At 44.0% G+C, this 20,986-nt stretch overlaps 1 protein-coding gene across 1 annotated transcript in view; it reads left to right on the plus strand.

The window, feature by feature from the left end:
- The window catches only part of DNAJC15 (DnaJ heat shock protein family (Hsp40) member C15), a 106,058-nt gene that overhangs the window by 15,555 nt on the left and 69,517 nt on the right, over positions 1-20,986 (plus strand). Inside the window, exon 2 of the mRNA XM_036300134.1 lies at positions 14,944-14,995. Coding sequence (XP_036156027.1) covers positions 14,944-14,995 — 52 coding nt within the window. The remainder of the gene's footprint in view (positions 1-14,943; positions 14,996-20,986) is intronic.

Here is a 20,986-nt window from a genome sequence, read left to right on the forward strand (position 1 = left end):
AACAGTAATGTTTCATGTCACTCCAAAAACAACAACAACAACAACAACAACAAAAAACTGAAGTCTTTATTTTGACCCCTAAGGTCTGCCATACTCTAATCCCCATGTTACCTTTCTGACCTCATTTCCTATTCTTTATTTACCCCATCTCACATTCTGCTCTGTGCACACTAACCTCCTGGCTGTGCCCAAGTACACCAGACATACCCTGCCTTAGAACCTTCAACCATGTTCCCTCTACCCACAGTGATTTTTCCTTAGATATTCCTTCTTCATTTTCTTTTTTTTCTAAAGGCACCTTTTCAGTGAAGCTTTCCTTGCTCACTCTGAATTTGTCACTCTCTCCATATTTCATTTACTTACTTAATTTTTCTATGTAGCCCACTCTCTATTGTATATTTTCCTTGCTTAGATTGTTTGTATTTGGGCTCACGTTAAAATGTGCTTCACAAGGATAGGAATATCCTCAAGACTTCGAATTGTGATTGGCAATTCTAATAAACACTTACTGAGTATTTTTTGAAATCAGTCAGCCAATCAGAGATAGGAGATGGCCTCCAAATGGCTACTTGATAAGTTACCTAACTCTTTTATTGGGATTTTCTTTATTTTTGTTAATGTTTGTTTAGCAAGTCATTTATTCCTTTATGCGTTCATACTGTGGATTATCTTTCTTTCATTTTTATAATAAAATCTACCTGACACAGGTCCTAAACATCATTTTCTTTGTCTCCCATGAGACTTTTGGATATATTTACCCTAGTCCAGAATATTTTAAGGCGTGATTAAATGTCAATCTCTTAAGCTTAACTATCATTATTCATTATATTTTTTCTCATTTCAAAACATAATTCCTGTTACTAGCAGACACCAATATAGTACACAGAGGCATCTGGATAGTAGGGGAGCTTTTCAAGACCATATTTATTCCATTACACAAACTTTTTAAAAACACACTACGTGCTAGGTACTTTGGTAGATTTTGGAACTCCAAAGAGGTAAACATAGTCCCTACCTCCGTAAGTTCACATTTTAGAAGGGATTTGAAATAAGTAAACCATCCTATATAATAAAACCCTAATATGCAAATCAAATGGCAGAACAACTTGTCGCTATGATGCACAATGACCACCAGGATGCAGATAAACAGGGGCAGCGCTGCTCAGCCAGAAGCCAGGCTCACAGCTGGCAGCAGCGGTGGCGGGAGCCTTTCTCACCTCCACAGCAGCATTAAGGACCCCTTGGGGGATGTTCTGCGGGGAGTGGGCCTAAGCTGGCAGTCGGACATCCCCTGAAGGGTCCTGGACTGCGAGAGAGCACAGGCGGGGCTGAGGGACCCCCCATCCCCCAGGGCACAGATGTTATGCACCAGGCCTCTAGTTATTAAATAATATACTAGCTATGATAATAGAGAGGTTTTCTAAGTACTAAGGGACACTGAAGAGTTTTACTTAGGCAAGGAAGTGGGCAGGGAAAGCTTTATTGAGGGATGACCTCAAAGCGGTTTCTTGGTAAGTAGGAATTTTCCAGGAGCACCTAGCAGAGTGAACAGAGAGGAGTAACGTATGCTGATGTATGACTGAAGAAAGGACTAACATAGAGTTTTTGCCTTGTTTAGACAGTGTACTGGGTACTTTTGTAACCTTATCTTATATTTCATTATGAGCATCCTACAACATAGATATTCACATTGTCAATTTATAGATGAGGAAATGGGGCCCAAGGAGATCAGTTCAGGGTCACAGCTGGTAAATGTTAAGTTGGAATTGGAGTCCTAGCCTGATTAACTTTGAAGCTGATGGACTATCTATCTGTAGCACCCCTCTATATACATGGAAGGGTGAAGTGGTGGAATATTGAAGGCGTTCATGCTTGCTGCATGGATGAAAAATATGAAGGCTTATGAAAAAAGTGAAGATTTAAGATACTAAGAGCAAAAAGGGAGGGGTACCAGTTAAGGATGAGGAAGATGATGATATGGAGCAGAGTTGAAGGCCCAGCCGTCGCCAGGAACCATACTTTTGTAATAATGCTATTTGGTGTGGACATAAGACTTCTTCTTATTTTATTTTATTTTATTTTGTTATTGATTTCAGAGAGGAAGGCAGAGGGAGAGATAGAAACATCAATGATGTTTCTGCCTCCAGCACGCCCACACTGGGGATCGAGCCCACAACCCAGGCATGTGCCCTTGATGGGAATCAAGCCTGGAACTCTTCAGTCCTCAGGCCAAAGCTCTATCCACTGAGCCAAACCAGCTAGGGCTGGACATAAGACTTTTCTTCAGCAACACTTAGTGATCTTGGAAAAGGATTCTCTATGATAATTCTCTCGTGATTTTGAAACCGACCAATGATTCTATTGAGCATTAACCTTTAAGCTGATTTCTATGGTGCTATTACGCATATGCCTGGAAATATTTAAATCTAACTTATTCATGCACTGTATATGGTTATAGGGAGTGCAGTGAAAACAATGCTTTTTGGCCATTTTGACCAATATAATCTAAAGTCATGCATTTTTAAAAACTTAAACATTTTTATCAATATCACATAAATTTGTTTTGCACATTTTTTATCATTTTTGTTTTCCATGGTGACCATCATGCAATTGTTAAAAACTGAATTTACAAATATGGGGTAAATACAATGTTTTCTATTTTCCCAGCCTGGCTTAATTGTAAAATAATTTATTGGTGGGATTTTAAACTGTTTTGTAACTGGTTTATATTTTAGGTATATATGTGTACATATTTCTAGAAAGATCATCTTGTTCTATGTATGTGCTAGCCCAGTTTTGTACAGCATACATTATACACACACACACACACACACACACTAGAGGCCCGGTGCACAAAAATTTGTGCACTCGGGGGGGCCCCTCAGCCCGGCCTATGCCCTCTTGCAGTCTGGGACCCCTCGGAGGATGCCCACCTGCTGGCTTAGGCCCGCTCCCTGGGGGAACGGGCACAAGCTGGCAGTCAGACATCCCTCTGGCAGCCCGGGAGCCCACGGGGGATGTCCACTTGCCAGCGGGGAACAGGCCTAAGCTGCAGTCGGACATCCTTAGCGCTGCTGAGGAGGCGGGAGAGGCTCCCACCACCACCGCTATACTGGCAGCCGTCAGCCTGGCTTGTAGCTGAGCAGAGCTCCCCCTGTGGGAGTGCACTGACCTCCAGAGGGCAGCTCCTGCATTGAGCGTCTGCCCCCTGGTGGTCAGTGTGTGTCATAGTGACCAGTCATTCCCAGTTGTTCTGCTGTTAGGGTCAGTTTGCATATTAGCCTTTTATTATATAGGACTAGAGGCCCATTGCACAAAAATTTGTGTACTTGGGGGGAGAGTCCCTCAGCCCGGCCTGTGCCCTCTCGCAGTCTGGGACCCCTCGGGGGATGACCACCTGCTGACTTAGGCCTGCTCCCTGAGGGATTGGGCCTAAGATGGCAATCTGATATCCCTCTGGCAGCCCGGCAGCCCTCGGGGCATGTCTACTTGCCAGCGGGGAGCAGACCTAACCTGCAGTCAGACATCCTTAGCATTGCTGAGGAGGTGGGAGATGCTCCCACCACCACCGCTGTACTGGCAGCCATCAGCCTGGCTTGTGGCTGAGCAGAGCTCCCCCTGTGGGAGCGCACTGACCAACAGAGGGCAGCTCCTGCATTGAGCGTCTGCCCCCTAGTGGTCAGTGTGTCATAGTGACCAGTCATTCCCAGTCCTTCTGCTATTAGGGTCGGTTTGCATATTACCCTTTTACTATATAGGATAGAGGCCTGGTGCACGGGTGGGGGCCGGCTGGTTTGCCCTGAAGGGTGTCCTGGATCAAGGTAAGGGTCCTGCTTGGGTGCTTGACCAGCCTGGGTGAGGGGATGATGGCTGTTTTCAGGCTGGCCACACCCCCTTTAGGGTGGGGGTCCCCACTGGGGTGCCTGGCCAGTTTGGGTGAGGGGCTGAGGGTTGTTTTCAGGCTGGCCTGCGACAAGCTCCCAGCCTCTCTTTTTTTCCTTTTTTTTTTATTCTGGGATTTATTTACCTTCTATAATTGAAACTCTGTTGCCGTCACTGGCGCTCCCAGCTCTGAGGCCAAGGCTGGCTGAAAGCAGGTATCTGGGGTTTGTTTGGCTTCTATAATTGAAACTTTGTTGCCGTCCTCCTCGCTCCAGCTGTGAGGCCGCAGCTGGCTGAAAGCAGGTATCTGGGATTTGTTTAGCTTCTATAATTGAAACTTTGTTGCTTTTGGAGCTGTTGCTTTCAGAGCTTAGAGCAGGCCGCGGCAGGCGGGGAACCTTGGCATCCTCCATCACTGGAGCAAGCAAACCTCCTGCTCGCTTCAGCTGTGTGGCTGCCTGCCGCCATCTTTGTTGGCAGTTAATTTGCATATATTGCTGATTAGCCAATGGAAAGCGTAGCGGAGGTACAGTTAATTACCCTTTTTGTCTTTTATTAGATAGGATAGAGGCCTGGTGATGGGTGGGGGCCCGCTGATTTGCCATGAAGGGTGTCCCGGATCAGGGTGGGGGTCCCCACTGGTGTGCCTGGCCAGCCTGGGTGAGGGGCTGATGGGTGTTTGCAGGCTGGTCACATCCCCTTCAGGGTGGGGGTCCCCACTGGGATGCCTGGCCAGCCTGGGTGAGGGGCTGATGGCTGTTTGCAGGCTGGTCAGGCCCCCCCCCCCCAGTGGGGACCCTCACCCCATGGAGGTTTGGCCAGCCTGCATGAGGGGCTGATGCCTGCTTTCAGGCTGGCCACACCCCCTTTAGGGTGCTGGGTCCACTGGGGTGCCTGGCCAGTCTGGGTGAGGGGCTGAGGGCCGTTTTCAGGCTGGCCAACCCCCGCGGCGATGGAAACTCCCAGCCTCTCCTTTATTTTATTTTATTTTTTTTATTCTGGGATTTATTTACCTTCTATAATTGAAATTTTGTAGCCTTGAGAGGAGCTCAGAGCTGGCCAGGGGGGACGGGAGGGAAGCCTCCTGCTTGCTCCAGCTCCGTGGCCACAGCCGGCTGAAAGAAGGTATCCGGGGTTTATTTACCTTATATAATTGAAACCTTTTTGCTTTGAGTGGAGCTCAGAGTCTCTGCGGCAGGTGGGAAGCTTGGCTTCCTCCATCATTGGGGCAACCAAGCCTCCTGCTTACTCCAGCTCCATGGATGCCGGCTGTCATCTTGGTTGGATTAATTTTCATATAGTCGCTCTGATTGGCTGGTGGGCGTGGCTTAACGCGTAGCAAAGATATGGTCAATTTGCATGTTTTTCTTTTATTAGTGTAGATATATATAATTAGGTCTTCTGCAGGCGTAGAAAATGTTAGTTATTTTTATTTATTTATTTTTTAATATACTTTTATTGATTTCAGAGAGGAAGGACAGGGAGAGCGAGATAGAAACATCAGTGATGAGAGAAAATCATTTTTTAAAAAATTATTATTGTTCAGATTGTTACAGTTGTTCCTCTTTTTTTCCCCCATACCTCCCCTCCACCCAGTTCCCACCCCCCTCTGCCCTTACCCCCCCCTCCTGTCCTCATCCATAGGTGTGCAATTTTTGTCCAGTCTCTTCCTGCATCCCCACACCCCTTTTCCCCTGAGAATTGTCTGTCCACTCCCTTTCTATGCCCCTGATTCTATTTTATTCACCAGTTTATTTTGTTCATCAGATTTTTTTATTCACTTGATTTTTAGATTCACTTGTTGATAGATATGTATTTGTTGTTCATAATTTTTATCTTTACCTTTTTCTTCTTCTTCCTCTTCTTAAAGAATACCTTTCAGCATTTCATATAATACTGGGTTGGTGGTGATGAACTCCTTTAGCTTTTTCTTATCTGTGAAGCTCTTTATCTGACCTTCAGTTCTGAATGATAGCTTTGCTGGGTAGACTAATCTTGGTTGTAGGTTCTTGGTATTCATCTCTTTGAATATTCTTGCCATTCCCTTCTGGTCTGCATAGTCTCTGTTGTGAAGTCAGCTGACAGTCATATGGGTACTCCCTTGTAGGTAACTAGCTGTTTTTATCTTGCTGCTTTTAAGATTCTCTCTTTGTCTTTTGCTCTTGACATTTTAATTATGATGTGTCTTGGTATGGTCCTCTTTGGATTCCTTTTGTTTGGGGTTCTATGCGCTTCCTGGACTTGTAAGTTTATTTATTTCACCAGGTAGGGGAAGTTTTCTGTCATTATTTCTCCAAATAGGTTTTCAATATCTTGCTCTCTCTCTTCTTCTGGCACCCCTATAATTCGGATGTTGGTACGCTTGAAGTTGTCCCAGAGGCTTCATATTTTTGGATTCTTTTTTCTTTTTTCTTTTCTGGTGGGTGTTTTTTACTTCTCCGTACTTCAAATCTTTCACTTGATTCTTGCAATCCTCTGGTCTGCTTTTGGAAGTCTGTATAATATTCTTTATTTCAGTCAGTGTATGCTTAATTTCTAGTTGGTCCTTTTTCATATCCTCGAGGGTCTCGCTAGACTTATTGAGAGTCTCACTAGACTTATTGAGGGTTTTACTAAATTTATCAGCGGTTTCTAGAAAATTCTTGAAAAACCTTAAAACCGTGGTTTTGAACTCTATATCCAGTAGTTTGCTTTCCTCCATTTCTGTCATTTTTGACCTGTTTCTTTGTCTCTGCATTTTGGCTGCTTTCCTGTGTTGATAGAGTGATTTTTTGTGCTAGGTGTCCAATAGGGCCCAGTGGCTCAGCCTCCTCAATTACCTGAGGTGGACACTCTTGGTGCACCCCTTTGTGGGATGTTTGCACAGTCTTGTTGTAGTTTAGCCTTGATTGTAGTTGGTATCCTGGGAGGAATTGACCTCCAGGCCAATTGGCTGTGAGATTCAGCTGTGTCTACAGTGGGAGAACTTCTGTGCTGGACACGCCCTTATGGGGCAAGACTTGTTTCAGTGGGGCTTTGGTCCTCACTGAGTCTGCCCCCTGAGTGTGTCCCTTATGGATCTGAGAGGTTGTAATCTGGATGGTCCCACTCTGACCACTGGGTACACTGGCACTTGGATCTCTAAGGAGATGCTAATTTAGCCTCTGCCTGAGGCTACCCAGCAGGAGCTATGGAGAGATCTGCTGATTCCTCTTCTTTGTTTGGGATTTGGAGGTCCCCAGATGAGTCCCAGCTGTGAAGCAATGCAATCTGCTTTGAGGCCTTGGGCCTTCTTTTGGATGATCTGTGTCTTTCTGACCCAGCTGCAGTTTGTTAGGTAATTTTAGATTGTAAAGGGCCAGGTCATTCATATGCAAAAGCCTCTGTGCACAGCTTGGGTGGGGCGGTGTCTCAGGGAATCAACAGGGTGGAGCAAACAGCTATGGCTGATCCTCAACCCTAACCTGAGAGGTCCTGGGTCTCAGTGTCCCACGGTAATTGCTGCAAGCACCTCTGAGAGAAAGCTGCCCTCGAGTTCTGCCCGCTGCCAGACAGTCCAGTTTCTCCCCAAATGAGTCTGGGTCCCCAGAGACTCACCCAGAACTGGAGTCAGGGCTGTCGGGAGCTTTAGACTCCCTCCTGATTGAAAAAGATAACCGAATCCTCAGTTGCCAGCCCTTTCCGCGCGTGCCTCTGTACCTCTGCACTTCCGCACCTCCTCTGAGTCTCAGTGTGCTTTTCTCTTTCCTTCTCGTTGTAGAATTTCCCCTCAGCCAGCCTTCCTGTGGTTCTGGATGATGTCCGTTTTGTCTTTTAGTTGTATTTTTGAAGTGGTTGTGCGAGGCAGCAATTTTAGGTGTTTACCTATGCCGCCATCTTGGTTTCTGCGAGAGAAAATCATTGATCCATTGCCTCCTGCATACTCCCTGCTAGGGATCGAGCCAGAGCCCACAACCCGGATGTGTGCCCTGACTGGGAATTGAGCCATGACCTCATGGTTCACACCAGCCAGGCTGTTAGTTATTTTTCTAACCCATATACATTTGACTCTTCAAAGAAAATGTTTCAAAATTAAAACTTGCCCAAGGCAGTCTTGTAATTTTTCTTTTAAAGAGAAGAGCAAAGAAAAGCACCTTGTATGGCATCTACACTTACCATTCACTATCTCCTACATATGTGTGACATGTATGGCAGTTTTAGCTTAGGCCAGTGTACAGGTATACACACACCTTTCTTTTTAAATCACACTGCCTGATTTTATTTTCAGCACACATTCTAATTTTTCTAAGTCAAAGAAATCATAGCATTTCTCTACTTTCTATAAATGTACAGATGTACCATGCTGTCAGTCAAGTTGCTTGAGCAATTTTAGACATTTAACCTGGTTATTGCCTAGTTGGTATAAAATGAATGTACTTGTGGTACTAACACTATTCCTGATTCACCATTTTGCTTTTAAATTGCCTTTTCAATGTCATTTGTGTCATCCGTTACTGGCAATTTAGATTTAAAGCATCATTGTTTAAAAAAATATTCAAATAAAAATTGAAGTACATCTTTGTTCTTGCCACTGAATCAAATACTATGTTGCATATGTAAAAGAAACAAAATAGATCCTACCAGCCTGAGGATACAATACTGAACTTTAAGTAAATGTGAAATAGCATAGTGATAAAGCATATATGAATTTTTTCAACAAAAGTAAACTACAGATGTTTATGGAATTCTCTATTAACACAGCTATGCTAAATGAATCATGGGCTATTTAAAAACTCCACTGTGTGTTAAGTATTCTTTTACTTTTAAAAATTCAAATAAAGATTAGGTCAGAGTTCTGTGTGAACTACTTGCTCAGGTATCAGATTGACTGTATTGTACTATCTATTTCCTAAATTTGCAATTAGTTTATTTTCACTGTTTGGGTCATTTACAAATGTGGATGGTTAGGGAAACTTGTGTTAGAACTCTCTAAATTTGGGTCTGAGAAAACAAAAACAAAAACCAATGATTTTTTAGTGAATGAAAAAATGTTAGGTAGTATAGTAGATACATATTTTTTTCTTTCTGGGAAACAAATCATATTCCTATGTTGAACCAGTTAACATTAAAGGTTTAAGTTAATTGAGTACATCTAACAGCCTTAGTATTTTTTTTTTATTTTAGAAAATTTTTTAAAAATATATTTTATTGATTTTTTACAGAGAGGAAGGGAGAGAGATAGAGAGTTAGAAACATCGATGAGAGAGAAACATCGATCAGCTGCCTCCTGCACATCTCCCACCAGGGACGTGCCTGCAACCAAGGTACATGCCCTTGACCGGAATCGAACCTGGGACCCTTCAGTCTGCAGGCTGACGCTCTATCCACTGAGCCAAACCGGTTTTTTGCAGCCTTAGTATTTTTATAGAAAACTTTATGAGGACCTTTATTCTTATTTCAGAGGACAAAATCTGGTTGGGCAGAACACATTATATATTTTTTAAATTTCATCTTGGGCTCAGCTTCCAAATAATATATGTTTGTTTGTTTCAGTTGTTAATGCTAAAAAACAAACTGATTTAATATAAAGTTAATTAAAATACAGTTAAAGAGGTAGATCAGGTACAACACTTTTCCAACAAGGAATTTTAGTTCCAATAAAGAAATGAGACTTTGATTAGCTGTGCTATACTTTGTCTTCTCAGTATGGAGCAGTAAGATTTTGATTGCATGGTTTTTAGTCATTTATTGAACATCCTTTTTTTGCTCTAGTGATCCACCTAATTTGGGTTTCTTTCTGTTGTTTTTAAAGGTGTATTTATCCTATCTAAAAAGAGAGAAGCATGGTAATTAGCCGTACGTCTGCTACCCTTCCCATTGGCTAATCAGAGCAACATGCAAATTAACTGCCAGCCAAGATGGCGGCCGGCAGCAGGCAGCTTGAAGCGAACATGAGGCTTGCTTGCTTCAGTGACGGAGGACTCCAACGTTCCCCGCCTGCCGCTGCCGGCCTCTGAGCTTACAGTTTGAAACATTGTTACAAATATAGAAGCTAAACAAAACCCCAGAAACCTGCTTTCAGCCAGTCGGGATCTCAGAGCTGGAGTTGAAACAGTGTTTCGATTATAGAACCCAAACAAACCAGATACCTGCTTTCAGCAGCGGAGGCCTAAGAGCTGGAGCCAAGCCTCAGAGCAAAAGCTGGCCCAGAATAAAAAAAGAAAAAAAAGAAAAAAAGGAGCAGTTGGGAGCTTCAGTCACCTGCCAGCCTGAAAACAGCCCTCAGCCTCTCACCCAGACTGGCCAGGCACCCCAGTGGGGACCCTCACCCTGAAGGGTGTGTGACCAGCTGCAGTCATCATCCCCTCATCTAGGCTGGCCAGGCACCCAAGTGGGGACCCCTACCCTGATCCAGGACACCCTTCAGGGCAAACCAGCCAGCCTCCACTCTTGCACCAGGCCTCTATCCTATATAGTAAAAGGGTAATATGCCTCCCAGCACCGGGATCAGTGGAGCCACGAGGCCTCCTGCCACCGGGATCAGCATGACAGGGGGCAGCGCCCAAACCCCCTGATCGCCCTGCGGCTCTGTGTGTGACAGCGGGTGAGGCCACAACCTCCCTATCCGCCCTGCTCTGTTTGTGACAGGGGAAGGCGCCCCAACCCCCTGATCAGCCCTGCTCTGTGCCTGATAGAGGGGAGCTCCCCAAGCCCCTGATCGCCCTGCTGCTCTGTGTTTGACAGGGTTCAGTGCTCCATACCCCTGATTGGCCCTGCTCTGTGTGTGACAGGGTGCGGCGCCCCAACACCCCCCCCCCCCCCACGGGCCTGCTCTGTGTGTGACGGGGTAGAGTCATAACCTCCCCATCGGCCCTGCCCTGAGTGTGACAGGGTGCGGTGCCCCAACCCCCTGATCCGCCCTGCTCTGTGTGTGACAGGGGGTGGTGCCCCAACTTCCCTATCGGCCCTACTCTGTGAGTGACAGGGGGTGCTCCCCAACCCCCTAATCGACCCTGCTCTGTGCGTGACAGGGTACGGAGCCCCAACCCCCCTAATAGGCCCTGCTCTGTGAGTGACAGGGGGTGGCGCCGCAACCTGCCCATCAACCCTGCCTTGAGTGTGACAGGGGGCGGTGCCCCAACCCCCCAATCTGCCCTACCCTGAGCGTGACTGAGGGTGGCATTGCAACCTCCCAATCCTCCCTGCTCTGTGCATGACAGGGGCTGTGCCCCAACTCCCCAATCGGCCCTGCTCTGAGCCTGTCCAGGGGCTGCACCTATGGATTGGGCCTGCCCTCTGTCACCCGGGAGCAGGCCTAAGGCAGCAGGTTGTTATCTCCCGAGGGGTCCCAGACTGTGAGAGGGCACAGGCCGGGCTGAGGGACCCCCTCCCCCCCCGAGTGCATAAATTTTTGTGCACTGGGCCTCTAGTCTTTCTGTAAAGTTGGTCTTTAGAAATAGAGATCAGTTCTTGGAATCAAAATTGTTTTTCTTGTGTTATTGAATGAATAAAAAATGTATACATAAACGAAGGTCCTTACTCTAGGAGAGTAAAGGTGCATAAGACACTTCCCTGGACTTCAGTGAGCTTGCTATTTATTTATTTATTTCAGAGGTTCTTATGTTGGGTTTGTGGACTGAAGGGCTTCAGGGTGTATATATATATTTGTGGTTTATTGTGGCATCTATAGATTTCATCATATTTTTAAAAGGCTCTGGATTCCTACAAAAGCTGAAGAAGGCAGGACACCTAACTATAATTTAGTGCAATAAATGCTGTAATAAAAAGGTCTTTGGGAGGTTAGCATAAACATTGGACTCCCACTATGTTCTACACAGGACCCTTTGTCTTGTTCCATGCTACTAAATCTCTTGTAAAGAGTATAATGATTAGTATATAGTGTGATGTTTGTATCAGCGAGGGTCCTGGTAGTAACAGATGGATGGCTTTTTTTGAAGATAGTTTAATGGACTATTTGCAGAGGTGTGGGCCTGGTTAGGTAATAAAAAAGGGATGATAATTCTGTCAAGGACTTGGAACAGTTGGAAACTGTTACCCACCCAGGCAAAGCGGCAACGGAGGTGATGTGAATTGTATTCCAGAACTCAAGAGTTGTTGGCATGGAAGAAGAACCACTAAATAGGAGCTGTGTCCAAAGAGGAAACATAGCTGGGAATAATTTGTACTATTATTTCTATCTCCTTCCATTTTTTGCTTTTCTGCTGATGCTTTCTGTTGAGAAAGGCAAGGTCACATGCACAGGTTTTTGACTTTGCTCTGCCTACTTGAGCTTCCAACACTTCCTTACTAAAAGATGAGGAGCCACTCTGACTTTGCTCCGTTTATCACCTTCGTGGGACTATTAGTCCCTGCTTCAGGCTCTCTAAGTGGTCTTTGTTCGGCTTAAAGCAGTCAGGGTCCTCAGACATGCCTCCAGCTTTCAGTATTTTAGAATCCATGGGTGGGAGGGAGTGGGGTGGTGGGAGGGGTGATGGGTCGTTCTGCTGCAGCATTAGAGCATGCTCCGAGGCTCGTTTCCTCTTGACCACTGTCAGGGCACCCACTAGCTATAAGGGACCCATGCACACACTTGGTGCTGGCCTTGCTCTGTTTCTCCTCTATGTGAGTAGAGCATTGTTCTATTCAGTACTTGACTGTGTTGTGTTTTCTTTTGCAACCTGACACCGAGATATAATGGGCAGAGGTATTTGGAGTCCTGTGGTGGGATTGGTAAACCAAGTGTAGCATTCTGTTCCACATGTAGTCCTTAGAGATAAGGGAGGCAGAGCTACAGAATAAGGCAAAGAAGGGTAGAAAACGTTCTATAGGGACAAATGGAGAATAATCAACAGAGTGTTAAATACTTACTTGTTCATTTAAATTGAATTTTTATTGTTAAACACAATTTAGCCTTACATATTATTAGATTAAAATGAAAAATGAGCAAATGCCTCATAGCTTAATGTTTCTGATAGAAATACCTTAAAATAAAAATCCCTTTGGAATTGTAGAGGCAACTATTTGTTTCATATGTTTTGAATAGTTGAAATAGTAAAAATGATGCAATAATTATTAATCTATAAAAATGTGAAATTAGGCCCACCCTGTGTGGCTCATTTGTTGAGCGTCGACCTATGAAGCAGGAGGTCTCAGTTTTTTATTTTTTTACTTTTAGGTTCTCTAGCCAGGTTCTAGCCAGGATCTCCAGCCAGGTTCTGTCCAGGATCTCCAGCCAGGTTCTGTCTGGAGGTCTCAGTTTGATTCCAGGTCCGGGCACATGCCCAGGTTGTGGGTTTCAAGCTTGATCCCCAGTGGGGGTCATGGTTCTCTCATCATTGATGCTTCTGTCTCTCCCTCTCTGAAATCAATAAAAACATTTAAAATGTGAAATTAGGATAACTCAATTTTTTAAGGTTTTATATTTTTGAAATAATGCATTTTTCATAATGTGGAAATTTGAATTATTTAATCCAGAGAACTGCATTTTCTCGAGGCTACCTCAAAAAGCACTTCTATGAATTTTCTCAGACAAATTTAAATGTTATAAAACATTATTCATATTTCTGTTATGCCACTTACATTGAACTAGAGGCCCAGTGCACGGATTTGTGCACTGGTGGGGGGCGTGGCCTGTGGGGATCGGCCCGCTGTGGGAGTGCCGCTCATCCTGGTCAGCCAAGTGGCTGTGGACCCGCCCTCTGAGTGGCTACTCCCTCTGTGGGAGTGCCGCTCATCCTGGTCAGCCGAGCGGCGCTCCCACTGTGGGTGCACACTGACCACCAGGGAGCAGCTCCTGCGTTAAGCATCTGCCCCCTGGTAGTCAGTGCGCATCATAGTGACTGGTTGACCGTTCATTCTGCTCATTCTGCCATTCAGTCGCTGGGCTTTTATATATATGGGCAATAGCTAGTTGTTTTTACCATATGCCAAGTCTCTATGCTGTCATTTACATACATTAATATATTTTTATTGATTTTAGAAAGCAAGGGAGAGAGAGAGAGAGAAAACATCAGTGATGAGGGAGAATCATTGATTGGCTTCCTCCTGATTATTCCTGCTTTTAAAAGATTTTTGTTGGCTCTGACGTTTCACACCACTAATCCAACAAAAAGATTTCTATGGTATATCTCCTTAATTCTCCTTAATTCTGTATCCATACTAAGGGAGGCTTGGAAATATATGTCTGACTAAAAATGGAATTCTTGATCCCATAGAAGAAAAGGAGAATGGATATGGGTGGGGCAACCATTGATCTCTGATACATAAACCTTTTTATGTTGTGGTGCACCTATTTTCCTAAAGTGATTAGTGTGGTGTGAGAGGTAAATCCATAAGATCCAGCAGAATTATTATTATTATTATTTTTATTGATTTTAGAACAAGAAGAAGGGAGAGAGAAAGAGAAATATTGATTTGGTGTTTCACTTATTTATGCATTCATTGATTGGCATATTGGGATGATGCTCTAACCAACTTAAGATGGAGGGCTGAGACTGAAAAGCATATAATAATATGGGGTATATACTAATTTAAAATAGATTTTTATCAGAATGAGCTCATAACTTTAGATTCTGAACTCTTGACTCTTGCTTAATAATTTTTACATCATTCTAGAAAGGTAGAAATAGACTAGCTTTTAAATTATTTACATTTTAAATAGTTTTTGGAAGTTTGACATATTTACTAAATATGCATGTAATGTTTTACTAAATTTTTACATATAATAAATGCCATTGAGTATTGCAAGTGTAATGTAGTAGGAAAAATGTGCCTTTTATCTTTATAGAAGATAAATATATTAAACCCACTGTTAAGAATGGTCTGTAGAAAACATTTTAGCAATAAGTAATATAAAAGCTCTAGGTTAGAATGAATTCAAGTTTATGAAAATTAAATGAAACTCTAGAATTATTTTAGTTCACTGAAAACTGATTTGGTGTACAGGAGATATAATCCCATTAACTACAGATTTTTTTAAGTTCTGTTGTCAGAAGAAATTGAAGAAAATGTAGTATTTAACATAATTATTTACATTATTAAAAATGATTTACTTTTAAAACCCAGTGTGTAATACTGTAAGTGATTATTATTTTTCCTCCACAGGCAAGAAGCTTCATAGCTGTAGGACTGGGTGTTGCAGCTTTTGCATTTGCAGGTAAGATAAATAATGGTTACTGCCGGGAGCCGGTCCATCCTTGCTGTTTCAAGGGACCTGGCATATATGGCATACTGTTCTTAATATGTTTGCTCACCTTCTTGGCACTATGTGTTTTAACCAAGGTCACCTCTCTGAGAAAGGTTGTTTCCCCAGGTAGGGATTTTCCCCTGAAGTTAGGGAGGGAATAAAACCCCTTAACTAAGTGCCAGGCGGGTAATTAATCACTTTAACTACAATCATGCTTAAGCTACATAATCTTTACTCCCTGGAATGGAGATAAGAAACGCCCTAACCTTTGGAATAGAGATTGATAGGATTGGAATCAACTGGTATAAATACAGATGTAACAAGACAACAGGACACAGAACCTACACACAGAACCTAGACACAGAACCTAGACACAGAACCTAGACACAGAACCTACACAGAACCTAGAGACAGAAGAACTTCGCTGGAGAGAACATGGCAAAAGATCCTGGACAGAAACTGGCCACAGAACCTAGTGAGAGAACCTGGCTGAAGAACCTAGAGACAGAACCTGGCTACAGAACTTGGCTGGAGAACCTAGCAAGAGAACATGGATACAGAACCTGGCTGGAGATCCTAACCAGAACTTCGCTGGAGATCCTGGCTAGAGATCCTGGCTAGGCTGCTGATCAACTGAACACTGTCTCTGTGTCATTCCTTCTTCGCCGACTCCGTCCACACCTTTGGGGACCCCTGGACCTGCTGGGGTTGGACCCCTGCAGGTTACATATGAATAAATGTTATAAAATAAATTTTTCAAAAATCACTCCTTAATAAGCAGACTCTTCGTATTCTGAGGTTTTGGGTTTTAAGACATTATACATTCCTATTCTCTTCACCATTTGTAATTATTGACCATTTCTCAGTGTAGCAAAATCTAGATAAACTAAGTAGTGAAGAAAAGTGATGATACAAAAGTTAGGAAAACTAGCCCCGATAATAGTGGATCTTCCTGGCAATTTTTTAGTCTGAGATATTGTGTACTATAAATAAAACATCTTTAATATGAAACAGTATAATTGGTATGGGGTTTCTTTATTCTTCCATATTTATTTCTTCTTGAAGGTAGGATTAAACATTTCCTGAGCTGTCAGTTCTTTCTGGTGAGTGTAGTTGTTCCCTGTAGTGTATTTATTACTTCATTTTAAAAATATTGGTGTATTGTCTTTGATAAACTGCCAAAATCACTTTTTTTAGAAGGAACAGTTATAAAGAGTTAAAGCAAAATTGCTGTCTCTTCAATTTATAGAGTCATCAACGTACAGTTTTAAATTGCATAGCTACTCCCTAATTAGTGTTTATCTAAGAGCATTTCCTTGTTGATAAAAATTTACAATATTTTGTTTTAGCATTTGTATCTAAGTTCCATGGATTTGCTCCTGTTAATTGAATGATCTTTTGGGTGAATTTAGTTTCCATTGTGGTTATTTGTGTTTATTGAAATCCAATAGAAAACTGAGCAAACCAAAAAAGATTTTTGTTTTGTTTCATGTACTATTTAATTTTGTCCATGTCTTGTTTAAAGCACCTTAACAATAAGACCTTTAAAATCAAGAAGATCTGTGATTCAGATTCTCTTGGTCTTTATGCCATCAAGATCTTGTGTCTCATTATATACATTACTGAATTTTCCTGAGAAGAATATTCTATCTAAATAGAATTCTGGTAAACTTGCCACATAACCATAAAACAATTTTAGTAATAATAATTATAGGAGAATGGGCATAGTTATTTCAAATTCAGATGTAAGATTTTTATTTGAAATTAGAGAAAGATGTACGTTTGCCAGGGCCTTTCTAAAATCAGAATTGGTATTTATATTCTGTGCATACCACACTGTTGCCAAATTCCTATTACTAAATAGAATCCTATATAATAAAACCCTAATATGCAAATTGTCCCCTCGAGTGGGAGTTCAACCAGGGGGCGAGGCCGGCTGGCCAACCACCTGTGGATCCTCCCCCAGGCTGGCCCCATCCCCAATCGGCCCCCCCCCACCCCGAGCGGGGGTGGGGCCGGCCCACCAGCCACCCTCAGCCCCTGCCCCTGGCCAGCCCCAAACAGGGCAGGCCAGCCGGACCCTACGCATGCATGAATTTGTGCCCTGGACCTCTAGTCTATATATATATATGTATATATGTATGTGTATGTATATATATATCCTATCTAAGAAAAGACAAAAAGGGTAATTAACCGTACCTCCACTACGCTTCCCATTGGCTAATCAAGGCGATATGCAAATTAACTGCCAAGAAAGATGGCGGTTAATTTGCATACACACAATGATGGGAGGCGAAAGGGGAAAGACAGAAGAACGGTGATCGGCAACCCAGGCAGCAGGCAAGAGCTAGGGGGCGGGCAAAGGCTGCCTTTGCCCTTACCCCAGCTGGTGATCGCCATCAGAAAGCCGGGCAGCAGGCCAGGCGACACCCCCTGACCGGGGTGCTGGCTGCCTGCGGCCGGTGATCGCCATGGCGATTGGAGGGAGAGAGAGCCGGCTGGCCTGTGGCCCCGTGATCGCCATGGCAATCGGAGGGCGAGCCGGGGCACAGGCCAGATGGCAACCCCAGACTGGGGGTCTGGGTTTGCTGGCTGGCCTGCGGCCCTGTGATCCCCATGGCGATCGGAGGGAGAGAGAGCCTGCGGCCCGTGATCCCCATGGTGATTGGAGGGAGAGAGAGCCGGGACGCAGGCAAGGCAGGAACCCCGGACCTCTGAGGGCCGGGTTGCCGGCTGGCCTGCGGCCCCGTGATCCCCATGGTGATTGGAGGGAGAGAGAGCCGGGGCGCAGGCCAGGCGGCACCCAGGCACCCCAGCATCTGACATGCAATGGTTGGGGATGAAATGACTTTTCCCACCCACATCTGCAAATATCTTGGGGAAGGCATCACTGAAGAGTTCACAACTTTCTTACTTGGCAAGGAAGAAAAAAGTTGGCAACGGAAACAATCCCTTACATCAAAGTTAAGGTCCCTCTGAGTAAAAAAGAATATTTCCAATGTAAAGGAGGGAGCAGGCAAAAATAATAGGTTCTCATGACTTCCACTGAAGATTGAGCATATGACAGAGTCAAAACGAACATACAAATAAAACAGACAGTGGACATTCAAATGACCTGAATCAACTGTCACTGTTTGTCCCAATAGCAGCAATGCTTATGTGATAATACAGTTTAACAAACATGCAAAACAAGTCACATGATAAGAGAGGTTCGGCTTCTAAAGTAAATTGAATGTGTTCTTTTAAAATTCTAATGTCCTTCCCTCTGACTATAATTCTTAATTTTCCAATCAGAAAATTACCCCAGGTGATCCAGTAACATGTACAACTCCAGTAACCTAACTTATTTAAAAAAACAAACATCCCAACCATTTTTAAAATATTTAAATTGATACTTTAGTGTTAAAATTATAGAAGATATTTAGATCCAAATATATTTTCTGAATAGAAAATATTTCAGTTTTTGATTTAAAAAAAATAAACATAAAAAATATATAAGTGATACATTTTCCCCAGGAACTCTGAATTAGTACCTTTCCCTCTAACTTTCTTCAAATTAAGGGAATTTATGGAGTTCCCTATACTGCACAAGTTTTAATGAAAGAAAATAAGACTTTCTAAGAGCATCAAATATATGTTTTCTTATTTACAAACATATACACTCTTCTCTCTCTCTCTCTCTCTCTCTCTCTCTCTCTTTAAAACATATTCTTACTGATTCAGAGAGGAAGGGAGAGGGAGGGAGAGAGAGAATCATTGATTGGCTGCCTCCTACACACCCCGTACTGGGGATCAGGCCAAAACCTAGGCATGTGGCCTGACCTGGAATCAAACTGTGACTTCCTGGTTCATAGGTCGATGCTAAACCACTGAGCCACACCCGCCGGGCTCAATTCTTATTTATAAATTCATTCCAAGGACATAGACAGCTTGAAAAGCTTTGGAAGCAGTTTCAAAAAAAAAAAACTAGCTTTTAAGTAACAAGAAAACAGTTATAGAAGAAAGTTTAAATTAAAAGAAAAAAATTGTTTTAGTTTATTCAAGAGTGGGAACATCCTCCCTGAAAATGTGTCCCTTGACTGTGGATGGCTGGGTGGCCTTATCACACCTTAGGAATTCAAATGCTTTTTATAATGACAAGAAAGAGAGTTTCATCTCATTTCTCTCCCAGGGTAGATGTCTGTCAACAGAAGGTGGACATCAATAAAAGGAGGGGCTTGCACAATTAATCCAGAAAGTCAGCCATCTATGAATAATCCAGAACCGAGTATTTATCTCGTCTGCCACACACCCTCCCTCCCAGCCAGTGAGCAAGATAATTACTCTCAAGTCAAGCTAAGTGCCCCCCAGTCACAGTGGCCCAATGCTGACATACAAAGCCTACAAATAATTCTCACTCTGGCATAAAAGTGACAACTTTCTTGGAAGAAAAGCAGATACTGTAAATTTCTCAAAGTCTTCCTGAAACATTTTTTAAAGTAATTTTTACTTCTTTAGAAAAAATGCATACATGGCAAGCCATTTGTAATAAAAGGCCCATTCTATAAAATTTTACCTGGTCCTACTCATATCTGCAATCATAATCATATTTACAGACAAATATATCTATACTAATAAAAGAGTAATATACTAATTAGACTGGGAGACCTTCCAGGAGACCTTCCAGATGTTCTTCTGGACAAAGCCATGGTGGCTGGGCTGAGGTAGAGGCGGTTCAAGGCCAAGAGGGGAGGGCAGTTGTGGGTGATCAGGCTGGTGGGGGGCGGGGCCGTCGGGGGTACGCAGACCAGCAGGGTGGCCAGTTGGGGGCAAGCAGGCCATCAGTGGGGGTCAGTTGGAGGTGATCAGGACAGCGGGGGGGGGGCAGTTTGGAGTGAGCAGGCCAGTAGGGGGACAGTTGGGGATGAGCAGGCCAGTGGGGAGGGAAGGTAGGGGCGAGCAGACCAGCGGGGGGGGCAGTTTGGGGTGATCAGGCTGGTGGGGGGTCATTTGGGGGCAAGCAGGCCGGCAGCGGGAGGGAGCAGTTGGGGGCGAGCAGGCCTGCAGCGGGGGGGGGGCGGGGGGGGAGCAGTTGGCGGTGAGCAGGCCTGCAGGCAGAGTGGTTAGAGGCAATCAGGTAGGCAGGCGAGTGGTTAGGAGCCAGCAGTCCTGGATTGCGAGAGGGATGTCCGACTGCTGGTTTAGGCCCAATCCCTGTAAACTGGCAGGACATTTTTCGAGGGGTCCCAAATTGGAGAGGATGCAGTCTAGGCTGAGGAACACACCCTTCCCCGTGCACGAATTTCGTGCACTGGGCCACTAGTATATATATTATATATATCCCCCCCCCCCCCCCCCGCCCCAGTGACCGAACGGCGGAATGACCAGAATGACTAGTTGACTAATCACTATGACGTGCACTGACCACCAGGGGGCAGACGCTCAACCCAGGAGCTGCCCCCTGATGGTCAGTGTGCTCACACAGTGGAAGCGCCGTGCTGCTGACCTGAATGAGTAGCTGCTTCTGCAGCAGGAGCAGCCGCTAGGAGGCCCAGGGTGAGGCTGAGTCTCTGCATCTATCAAATACCTGAGACAACCCAGACTCTGGCCTGACCCCACCAGCTGCTGTAGTCCCTCTAAAGTGTGTTCTAGAAAGAGTGCAAGGAGCTGGCATAGGCGGATGGCAAGAGGGGATGTGACTGTGGACCCCCCGGGGAGGCTGTCCTGATGGCTGAGGATCCTGGAGCACGGCTGTCCTCTGTCTAAGGATTCAATCATTTTTATTATTAGGATATCTAAGAAAGAAAAGCACAAAAATAAAATAAATGTTTAGAAGAGTAGTCATCTTCAATGAGAAATTGTTAATAAATATCCTTGGCAAATATTTCTTACATATTGCTTTTTTTAGTTTAGAGCTAACTCCATTAAAATCACTCCTGTATTGTACAGATTCTAAAAAGTATTTGCTTTCCATATATTCAA

The sequence above is a fragment of the Myotis myotis genome, unplaced genomic scaffold (assembly GCF_014108235.1).
Source record: "Myotis myotis isolate mMyoMyo1 unplaced genomic scaffold, mMyoMyo1.p scaffold_m19_p_3, whole genome shotgun sequence".
Lineage (NCBI taxonomy): Eukaryota > Metazoa > Chordata > Mammalia > Chiroptera > Vespertilionidae > Myotis > Myotis myotis.